Genomic DNA, 11,827 nt, shown 5'->3' on the forward strand with positions numbered 1-11,827 from the left:
AAAAAAGGAGCCATGGGGCAGCAATTTCCTTCCAGCGTCATCCCATTAGAACCCAAAGCTCTCCCTCTCCGTGTCATGTGAATCGGTTAAACTGTTTGTGTGGAATCACATGTGGGCCAGGCAGGTGATGGCCGTGATCCGACACAGCGGAGCACAGCCGGAACATCCATATGGCCCCGGGGCACCGCCCCACCCCTGCTCTGACGCACTTCCACAGCAGGGCCTAATAGTAAACACTTCAGAGGCCCCGTGAAGAAAAACACTGTTTGGCTCTGTGAAACCGGGCTGTCCCATTGGACGGCGTGCTGTATGTTACCTGCTCTTTAAGCTCAGACAGCTGGGAAGACAGCTGAGCCACGAGACCGACAGTGGTGTCCAGCCTCTCCTGCAGCGATCGGATCTCATTCTGTTCGCTCTCGCCCTCAGAGCTTACCAAGGACATGGCCCTCATCCGTGGAAACCAGTCCAGATTCTTCTCCTGAAGGAAAAAAAGAGATGTGAATGTCTCTGGGAAAACTTCCCAAACATTTATAAATGAAATAGCATTTAACTATTTTGCAGTAGACATCTTTCAGACACTGGATTTTACAAATTTACATTACCATTCAATTCAGTAAACTTTTATAATTAAAAAAAAAAAGAAATTAATCCCTTTCTTTAGCAAGCATGTAAGTTGATCAAAAGTGACAGTATGCTGTTCCTTTGAACTTTATATTCATTGAAGACTCCTGAAAAAATTATCAGTTTCCACTTCTACTTAATATTTTAAGCAACAGGAACTGTGATTAAGCAACAGCTGTTTTCAGCATTGATAAGAAATGTTTCTCGAGCAGAATGATTTCTGAAGGATCATGTGACACTGCGTTTCCATTAGCCTTCAAATTGTGCAAATTGAAATTGCGAATTGAAAATTTGTCTAATGGAAACACATCAATTTAGCAAAAATTCGAAGAATGAATATAAATTGCAAAACTGCAATGGAATTTTTTTTTCACATTTACAGGTCACCTGCCATATGCAAAAGTCACATGATCATTCTTTAATGCACTATAACCTCCAAGAAACACCTCGTACGTGGCCGCTCTCAAGTATAAAGCACTTTCCTTGCCATTAATGCTGGGATAACCCCTTTTTTACACTGCGTTATGGCTCTGGTACAGCCACTGGCCACTCTAGTCAATGCTTGTGTTTATACCAGCTGCGCTGCGGCATGTTTCAGAAGCGTTCCAGAAGCAGCTCTCCGCACTGCTTCGCTAAAGATACATGCCTATGTCTACTTTGATTAAAAATAATAGCTAGTGCGGTGGCTGCAATATACGTAAACCTACGAACATCCATCTCCATGATTTTCACTAGAGGAAAAAATTACGTTTTAGTCACTTAACATGGGTTAATGGAAATTCGCAATAGGTTTTTAATCGACATTTATAAAATATCGCAAAAGTTTTGCACAAATCTGTAATGGAAACCCAACTACTAAAGACTGGAGTAATGGATGCTGAATATTCAGTTTTTTTTTGTTTTTTTTATTAATAGAAAAAATATTTTCAGAACCAATAATACTGAAAAAGTGATATTTTTTCATGATGGAATAATGACTTAAAAAACGACAAAACTACAAAACAATAACAGTCTTCAGAAAAACTGAGACTTAGAGATTATACATAATAACAGGAATGATTGAAATTACGAGTAATTGTCTTCAAAATCATTGCTGAATGTGATGAATGAGTTACAAAAGCGGGTTTAATGGCTCTAGGATTTAACGACACTACTTATTGAAGGATGTTTTACCCTGCTGACAGTCTCACACTCTACAGTGCAAGTGAAGCAGCAGAGTTTTGTTGCATAACAGTTGCAGTTAAAGTCTGTAGTACACTAAAGCACAGCATGTTGCCACCAACCTTCCGGTCTCTCTATTGAAACCAACACGGAAGTGACTTAAACTGCAATTCATCGACTGGCCGCTATAGACTGGCTCCAAAAGGAAGTCAGTCCCATAGACTCCCCATGTTAAAATGCCCAACTTTACAGCAGAAAAAAAATTTGTTTACAGCCTGGTACAAAAAGTGGTTTTGGTCTATATAGCAAATGTTGCCCTTTATGACAACTGTGAGGGGGGTGATTTTTTTTTTTATAACTCATCCATTTAAATTATATTAAGCCTTAAAGTTCAGCAAAATTAGGGGCGTGGCCACTTGAGTGACAGGTGGATTGCCGCTGCTGTGTCACCACCGTCGCGCGAGGCGGGTGTGGTTTCAGCAACCAGCTCCACCCACCTCCCGCCTTTTTGCCCATTTTCGATTACTCGGGAGTGACGCGCAGCCAAGATGGCGACGGCCGTCTCCACAGTTTTTAATCGACATTTATAAAATATCGCAAAAGTTTTGCACAAATCTGTAATGGAAACCCAACTACTAAAGACTGGAGTAATGGATGCTGAATATTCAGTTTTTTTTTGTTTTTTTTATTAATAGAAAAAATATTTTCAGAACCAATAATACTGAAAAAGTGATATTTTTTCATGATGGAATAATGACTTAAAAAACGACAAAACTACAAAACAATAACAGTCTTCAGAAAAACTGAGACTTAGAGATTATACATAATAACAGGAATGATTGAAATTACGAGTAATTGTCTTCAAAATCATTGCTGAATGTGATGAATGAGTTACAAAAGCGGGTTTAATGGCTCTAGGATTTAACGACACTACTTATTGAAGGATGTTTTACCCTGCTGACAGTCTCACACTCTACAGTGCAAGTGAAGCAGCAGAGTTTTGTTGCATAACAGTTGCAGTTAAAGTCTGTAGTACACTAAAGCACAGCATGTTGCCACCAACCTTCCGGTCTCTCTATTGAAACCAACACGGAAGTGACTTAAACTGCAATTCATCGACTGGCCGCTATAGACTGGCTCCAAAAGGAAGTCAGTCCCATAGACTCCCCATGTTAAAATGCCCAACTTTACAGCAGAAAAAAAATTTGTTTACAGCCTGGTACAAAAAGTGGTTTTGGTCTATATAGCAAATGTTGCCCTTTATGACAACTGTGAGGGGGGTGATTTTTTTTTTTATAACTCATCCATTTAAATTATATTAAGCCTTAAAGTTCAGCAAAATTAGGGGCGTGGCCACTTGAGTGACAGGTGGATTGCCGCTGCTGTGTCACCACCGTCGCGCGAGGCGGGTGTGGTTTCAGCAACCAGCTCCACCCACCTCCCGCCTTTTTGCCCATTTTCGATTACTCGGGAGTGACGCGCAGCCAAGATGGCGACGGCCGTCTCCACACACTTTGAGCTTCAAAAATGCTCTTCAGAAACCTATGGGTGACGTCACGGACACTACGTCCATGTTTTTTTTACAGTCTATGGTTGCCACCAAAAAACTGCCACTCTAAAAAGCAGTGGAAAATGGTAGCCCTCAAAAATGGGTCACAAATCTGTTTTGATCAGGTTGTGGATAGAAGCTTCACAGTAAGTTTACACTGCTGTTGAAGTTTAGGGTGTAAAAAGATTTTTAATATTTTTGAAAAGTCTTTTATGCTCACCTAGGATGCATTTATAAAAAATTAAAAAAAAACAGTAAAAAAAAAAAGTAACATTGTCAAATATTATTCCAATTTAAAATAAGTTTTCTATTATAATATATTTTAAAATCCAATTCATTCCTTTGATGGCAACGCTGAATTTTCAGCGTCATTAATCCAGTCTTCAGTGTCACATGATTCTTCAGAAATCATTCTAATAAGCTGTTTTGCTGCTTACGAAACATTCAATTCTGCTTACATTTTTTGTGGAAATAGATTTTTATTTGTAACAATGTAAAAGTCTTAAAAGTGTAAAAGTATTAGAACTTTCTGACCCACCATGCAAAGTTCAATTAATCAGAACACAAATTAATCGCTTGGAGGAATCTATTCATTTTAGATGTCAACATGGGACAGGATATTTGACATCACAAAGTAAAAGAAAATGAGACCCAGACTACATTAAAACGTTTTAAATGGCTTTGTGCTGCGAACTATCGCCTGACTAGACTAGAGCATGGATGACAAAGTTGATCATCATGACCCATATTTACATGCAAAAGCAAGCTCATGAAATGAGCCAGTGTGCTGAAACTCCCTCAAGCTTTTCCTTCAAAAGCTAAAGCATATAGAGGTAAATCTGGACACTTTAAACGCCTGGATGCAAAGATCGCTCTAGAAACAGGAAGTAGTCATGCAAATGAACCGCAGTCAAGAGTTTTTTTTGTGTTTTAGATAATAACAGTGAGTCATTCTGCTTGTAAAGTGTGTGTGTGCCCACACAGTAGCTCACGCACAAGATATTTGTTTGCGTTCTACAATTTGCTGTGTGTGAGTGTGTGTGTGATTAGTGTGTATATATGAGCTGTATATATTATCTAGTCTGGGGTGTGTGAGATAAGGAGGGGGGTAACCGAGCGGTGGCTCATCACAGCAGTTATGTAAGGTGCTTTTCACAGTCAGCCTGACAGAAGCGCTTCAAGGTGCACAACGAGTTCCAGGATATGTTTAGAGGTGGGAAAAGACTGCCTTCCCTTACACAATCATGAAACACACGCTCACGAGGTGACACCTGGGCACACGCGTCTTCTGATTCGAACACAGTGCTTTTCTCTGCTATACAATAGGGAATGAGGCTTTCCAAGAAAAACACACTGGATAAACACGCCGCTCTTCTAACAAACAGGTACATGAACAAGGTCAAGCACACTTTCACATCAAATCGGGGCACAGCGACTCTCTTGCTGGAAAAGAGCAGTTCGGTTTTGCTGAAGGTTTCAGTGGGATCTTAAATAGGAAGAAAGGGAAAATTAGAATTAGGAATAAAATGCTGCTAATTGGTTCCTGGGAATGGTGCATTATGAATCTATGAAAAACATTAAAGAAAGTGGGAAAACATAGGTGAAGTGAGGACAGATGAACAGAGACTAGATTGTGAGGGGTTGAGTCTCATGAACCACCCCATTTTTCACTAAGGATACAAAGGGGGCTAAAAAACAAACAAACAAACAAGAAAACATCACTGTTATGACCGGCCAGCAGGAGGGGAATAGAAAGCCAGAGAGGAGACATGAAACCTGGACACCATTGAGCGAGTTTAGTCAGGGTCAACTGATCATAACTTATCATAAAATTATACATGATTAATAAACACTGAACATTCAGTGATGAGGGCCTTCCCACTCAAGCTCAAGGCAAGAAAAATATTAACATGTTCTTATATCGAATATGCACTACTGTTAAAAGGTTTGGGGTCAGAAAGATTTTAGATAACATTTTACATTAGTTAAACTAGCAATGAACAATACTTCTAATACATTTATTAATTTTACTTAATGTCAATCTCAACATTTATTAATACATTTCTAAGTTCAAAAGTTGTATCTGTTCACATTAGTTAATGCCCAGTGAACTGTAACATTAAAATGAGCAACATTAACAAAGGTTGATGAATGACAAAATATATTGCTCATTGTTAATTAATGCATTAACTAATGTTAACAAATTAGACTATACTGTTCCTAGAATGTTTTGAAAGAAGTCCCTTTTGCTCAATAAGGCAACATTTATTTGATCAAAAATACAGTAAAAACATGTTATGTAATTGTTATTGTAACTGTATTGTAATGTTATGTAAAAACATTTTATGTAATTGGTTAGAATAAACTGTGAATAAACAACGACATTTTTGAATGAATTTAAAAGACTGCAATTATAAATCATTTAGTGTTAATGTTCCTAAATTATGGAACTCATTACCCCTTACTTTCCATACCATCCCGTCTTTGTCTGCTTGTGTTTATACTATATTTGTGTACATATTGCTTGTGTGGATGTACAAAACTACTTGTTAAGCGACCTTGAGCTACGGAAAGGCGCTATATAAATAAAACTTCTTCTTCTTCTGAGTTAAATATCCATTCAAGCACTGATTTTAAATAAATTCATACTTTATTTAGCAAATACACATTGATCACAACTGATCAAGACGACATTTATAATGTTTATATAATAATTTAATTTCAAATAAATGCTGTTCCTTTGAACTTACTATTCATTAAAGGATCCTGAAAAACAGCACAACTGTTTTCAACATTGATACTAATAAGTGATCTTTCTCAAGCACCAAATTAGCATATTAGAATGGTTTCTGAATGATCATGCGACACTAAAGGCTGCTGAAAATTAAGCTTTGCCATCACAGAAATAAATGACACTTTAAAATGTATTAACATGGAAAACAGTTATAATATTTCACAATATTAAAATCTTTACAGTATTTTTTTTTATCAAATAAATGCATCCTCATAAGAGACTTCTTTCAAAAACATAAAAAAAAATCTTACCAACCCCAAACCTTTGAATGGTAGTGTATGCAAACAACCAAATTAACCTGCAACTAAGACAGACAAAAATATTATAACGTCAAAGAAATTACATTAATCACAAATAGCACCTCACAGCAAACACACACGCACACATATACGCTTCAGCACATTAACGCAGCTGCAGACTTGTGTGTGGGAAAGGTGTTTGAGCTGTCATTAAAGCACCATTAAACTTCTTTTCCCATCTGACAGACAGCATAATCGTTCGATCACGTGTCCTCGGCTCTCATCACCATAAAGCTGCTGTTTTGTAATAGAAAGGCGGTTTCAGAGCACTGGAAATAGCAGCATGATTGCAATAATCTGTTTGATTAGCATGGCTGGCTGCTGCACACGCACTCCTGCAGTCATCTGTTCACACACACACACACACATCCTGAGATGCCCAGCTGGGAGAAGCGAATCCAATGGTGAATCCGTAACCTTTGAACTCGCATTGATCGCAAGTCTAGAGGCCGAGGAGTTTTTTATTCTCGTTCCTGCCGACAGTGCATGACGATGGTGTTGCCAAGGAGACGCCTGACTCACTGTGTGATAATGAGCGGCGTAGCAGGTGTGTGTGGGACAGGAAAGCACGTGTGAGGACAGGCTGAGCTAATAGCAGGCCACTTGAGATGGGTTACATAATGCTGTGACTGCTGCAGTACCTGCTCACAGTCTCTTTCCAGCAGCCTGTGAGTGATAATCACACACACACCTGCTTTAATGTAAACTTGCAGTTGAAACTCTGCTGCACTCTTCTTTTTGAATACAAGCAGAGAAGCGACGGTGAGCTGGTTTGCAGAGATTTGCATTAGTTGTGTTTTCAGGTGACTGGAGTCTACACAGACACACACACACACACACACACACACACACACACACAAACACACTTTTGCATTCAGTTACCGTTTCCTGCCGCCTGCTATACTACAAAAGCTGAAGATCCTTATATGAGACGGAACAAGCTAATCAAGTGTTATTTATGTTTCGCCCATGCCTCATCTCTCCCATCTCAGCTTTAATGAGGGCCCTTGTGTTTGCAGCAACTCACAGTAATTAGTTAATATAGTACTAATAGAACTCCATGTGTCATCAGTAGGGCTGCATGGTATCTGGGCCTGCAGAAAGCTCTGTAGATTTCCACACAATACAAACACCGTTCTACTAACATGCCATTTTATTGGCCAGGCTGATAAAATGGGCAACCTTTGGCCCTTTTCAGCTTATCAGCATCGGTCACTAACAGTGCACTTAGATTTTTTGTGTTTTACATTAATATTTTTATTCAGCAAGGATGCAATAAACTGATCAAGTGACCATAAAGTGACAGTTTTTACTTGAAATCAGTTGTTATTTTCGAACTTTCTATTCATTAAAGAATCCTGAAAAAATACACATCATGGTTTTTATTAAAATATTAAGCAGTACAACTGTTTTCAACACTGATAATAATGTTTCTTGAGTACCAAATCAGCATATTTGAATGATTTCTGAAGGGTCATGTGACACTGAAGATTGAAGGAATGGCTGCGGAGAATTCAGCTTGGCCATGACAGGAATACATTTAAAATATATTAAAATTGTATTTTATTTGTTAATTGTAAGACTATTTCACAATTGTCACCTTTTTTATTAATATTTTAATTTAAATGCAGCCTTGGTGAGCTTAAGAGACTTTAAAAAAACATTAAAAGTTTGACACCAAACGTCTGAATGTATATTAGTGTATATGCACTGCCAATCATATGTTTGAAGTCATGGCACATAAACATTCTCATTCTTTTTTTACATTTTAGAATAACAGATAAATAGTAACGTCATAAAAACTTTAAAATAACACAAGTAAAAGTATGGCAATTATGTGTAGTTACCAATAATGTTACCATTACCAATAAAGTAACCATTATATTTTCTTTTAATTTCTTCATGTGGTCCTGGGATGCTATTTAAGCAGCAGTACCCATGGCAGTTTTTTTTGCCGCAAACTTTTATGTATGTATGTATGTAAATACAATCGAAATTGTGCAAATTCTATTTGGGCCTGGTCATTTAAATCAGTCTTCTTGTGCAATATTCATTATTGCACAAAACATAACAGGTTTCCTATATGAAACCACACAGACTCCTGTTCTTCTCTCCTCCACTATGAACATTAGCCCCACTTGTCACATTATCATAGAGAGGAAGCACTTTTAACAAGGGTTCTAATTACTACACTACTTTCAGTATACTCTGTGAGGTACCAGCAGAAACAGAAGGTCACACACATATATAAACAAACAAATGAGTGCGCGCGCACACACACTTTAGGAACTTCATCAAGGGAGTCTTTCTCTTATTTTAAGAAAGTTCACTGTCTACTTTTGCTGGTGCCCACTGAAGACACTCTGCTCCAAGTCAGAGACATAAATACACACACACACACTTTCCCAGCGAGTCCTTGGTTTGTCACGGCTAACAATGTCAAAAATGACAATGCAAACAAGAATCCAGTTATATTATGTTCATTGTACCATTAAGTGTTTTAATATTTATAAACATATTATTCAGGAATGAATGACAAAGTTGACACATTGTTAATTAATTACTCATGAATTACAACTTGAGTAAAAACAAGACAGTCAAATGATGTCAGACATATTGGCACAGACATAACTGACTGAGACGAAACAAACAACATTCCTGAAATGAAGTCAGCTGATTAACATACAGTGGACTCAAAAAAAGTATTTGGACATTTGAAATGTCTGAATTTCACTGCATTACATAAGAAAATTATGTAATTCAAATTATGCTTTTCTTATAACTACATTTTTTAAAGACTTTTTGCATTTATGTACTACATGAAAGCTTTTTTTCTGCCACAGAACAAAAAATATAAAAGGCAATTATGACTTTTTATCTCACAATACTGACTTTGTTTAAAAACTACAAATTTATATATCACAATCACAAATTATACACCGAGTTCACATCTCACAATTCTGACTTTCTGACTACATCTCACAACTCTGAGAATTGAGAGTTTAAGCTGGATTTACATTTTAAATTTACATCTCACAATTTTGACTATTCTCGCAATCAAACTGCAGTCTTAATTTGGACTTCTCCAAATTGCACATTTATCTCAGAATTGCGGTTCTAAGTTTATTTCACAATTCTGACTTTTTTCACGTGGTGGAAACAAGCTTCCCTATTTACGCTTAACCAACTGGTGTGGTAAGTAATAGTTGATGTATGAAAACAGGTTCACACAGGTGTTCCATCAGAGTAAACACACATCACATTAACTATGAACATGACAACCAGAACGTGTCCAAATACATTTTAGGGGTCAATGTATCAAGGCACCAAATGTGGTGATGAACTAACCTTAATCATTTGGGCTACGTAGCTCTCGGGGCCCGTGTACTCGGTTGGGTCCTTCACCTTCACCAAGACTAGGAAGTACAAATAGTGCCACATGCTGTGCTCTGACTTGATGTGCTCCTCAAACGACACGGTCTTGTTATCAAACTTGTCTCTCTCAAGGCCTAAAGATGAGCAGATAATAAAAATTAAAGGTTCTTCAAAGAAAGAGCCCACTCGGTCTATCAAAATCAATTGTTTTATTCATGGTATTTCACTGTTTATAGTCACTATAAAACTTTCTCCCACATCAGTTATACTCTAACATAGACTTTATGCCCTCCTTAGTGGAGTAAATGTCACCATGATCATAGTTGAATCCATCAAATAAAAAGCCCTGTCACAGACCTCAAATACAAATTCAAAGGCAGTCAGAGTAACAGAATGTGACAGGGCATGACATCTGCTTAGTCGCCCCACTGGCTAGTTCCAAGCCATTCTAAGATGTTTGCTGCTGTGCAGATGTTTTAAAAGGGCTATATTCTACACTTTTGTAGCATTTAATTTTTAGCATTAAAAAAAATTATTTAATTTTACTGGACAATTTTCTGCCCTCACTCCGTCCCTTATGAATAAGAGTTTTTTGCTACTGTAACTTTAAAATCACTTCTGCATGTGGAACACACTGAAATCTTACGCTTCATCATAGCACTCAACTTATTCAAGGATTCCCAAAACTTTTGACCAATTTGACTTTTCAAATTGATATTCCAGTCATTTGTAATAACAGGATAATGATTTTTTAAAATATTTTAATTCATACCAATTTCCTAAAGAATCATACCAAGATTCACTGATTCAGTGGAAAGATTCACTTGAAAAAAATGAATCTTTTGACGTTTTCAATAATCCCATACCTGCAACTCATTTTGAATCACGTGGAAATTCAGCTAGATATCTTTGTGTTTTACAGCAAGGATCACCGTTATGATTGGCTAATCTCTGTTAACTAATCCTGTTTCTCAAAATATGTTCCCTTCAAACAAGACATACCACAAATGAAGCAGGTCGTCTTCAAAATTTCTTCCTTTCTCTGTTTCTCACTCCTCAGGTCAGCGAAAGTGTCAATGATCACACCAAAGATGAGGTTCAACACAATGATGATGACAATGAAGAAGAACAAGAGATCATACACGACACGTGCCGGGAACATGGGCTCCTGAGGAGCAACAGTAAGGGAGTTATAAATGGAGATATATATACGGACACTATACTTTATATACTGTGTTTTATCTCTAAAAGCAATTTTTACAAAAAAGCTGGCGTGACTGATTTTGCAACACTTCAAAGCATAAAGACAGATGCTCAGAGAGAGTAGAACCGAATGCAGGTGTCTGTAAAAGCATGATGTACAGATGCCTGCAGATTCCACAGCTTTAAACATGGATTATACTGACAGTATTAGTGACGCTGGAAAGGATTTATTGGCATATCTCATGTCTGAGTGTGCTGTGTTGATTATATTCTGTTCACCTCTTTGGAGAGCTTGCGCAGAACATCTGCAATTCCTCCTCCGTTCCTCAGGCCGTGGTTCAGAACCGTAATGATGCACATCAGCAGGGTGTCACAAACACGCTCTGTACCATCTTCATCCTCTTCTTCCACTGGGATGAACATACACACAAAAAAAATACAGGCACTGATAAAAAAACAGTTTTAAATAGTTTCAAACATTTGTGACTATGTATATATTCAGATTTAATGCTTTATATTCAGGATTTTTACTTATTAGCAGCAGTTTAGATGTATTATTATCTATTCAGAATATTAACTATAAATATTCAGAATTTTATCTTCCATATTTATATAATATATATATATATATATATGGATGTCTAACATTTTTTACACATGTATTTTCATATATGTACATAATCTATTCAGAACTCTAACTATACATTCTGTATAATTACATATTTTCTATATATGTAGATATACAATTATCTATTCAGATTTAGAATATATATATATATATATATATATATATATATATATATATATATATATATATATATTCAG

The 11,827-nt window shown here is 36.9% G+C and overlaps 1 protein-coding gene across 1 annotated transcript in view; it reads right to left on the reverse strand.

Moving 5' to 3' along the window:
• Window positions 1–64: 64 nt before the first annotated feature.
• itpr2 (inositol 1,4,5-trisphosphate receptor, type 2) overlaps window positions 65–11,827 on the reverse strand; it is a 93,147-nt gene continuing 81,384 nt past the window's right edge. Inside the window, exons 57-60 of the mRNA XM_016236278.1 lie at window positions 11,282–11,412; window positions 10,802–10,967; window positions 9,773–9,933; window positions 65–478 (exon numbers count right to left, since the gene is read on the reverse strand). Coding sequence (XP_016091764.1) covers window positions 239–478; window positions 9,773–9,933; window positions 10,802–10,967; window positions 11,282–11,412 — 698 coding nt within the window. The 3' untranslated portion in view covers window positions 65–238. The remainder of the gene's footprint in view (window positions 479–9,772; window positions 9,934–10,801; window positions 10,968–11,281; window positions 11,413–11,827) is intronic.

This window comes from Sinocyclocheilus grahami, unplaced genomic scaffold (assembly GCF_001515645.1).
Source record: "Sinocyclocheilus grahami isolate Dianchi unplaced genomic scaffold, SAMN03320097.WGS_v1.1 scaffold487.1, whole genome shotgun sequence".
Taxonomy (NCBI): Eukaryota; Metazoa; Chordata; class Actinopteri; order Cypriniformes; family Cyprinidae; genus Sinocyclocheilus; species Sinocyclocheilus grahami.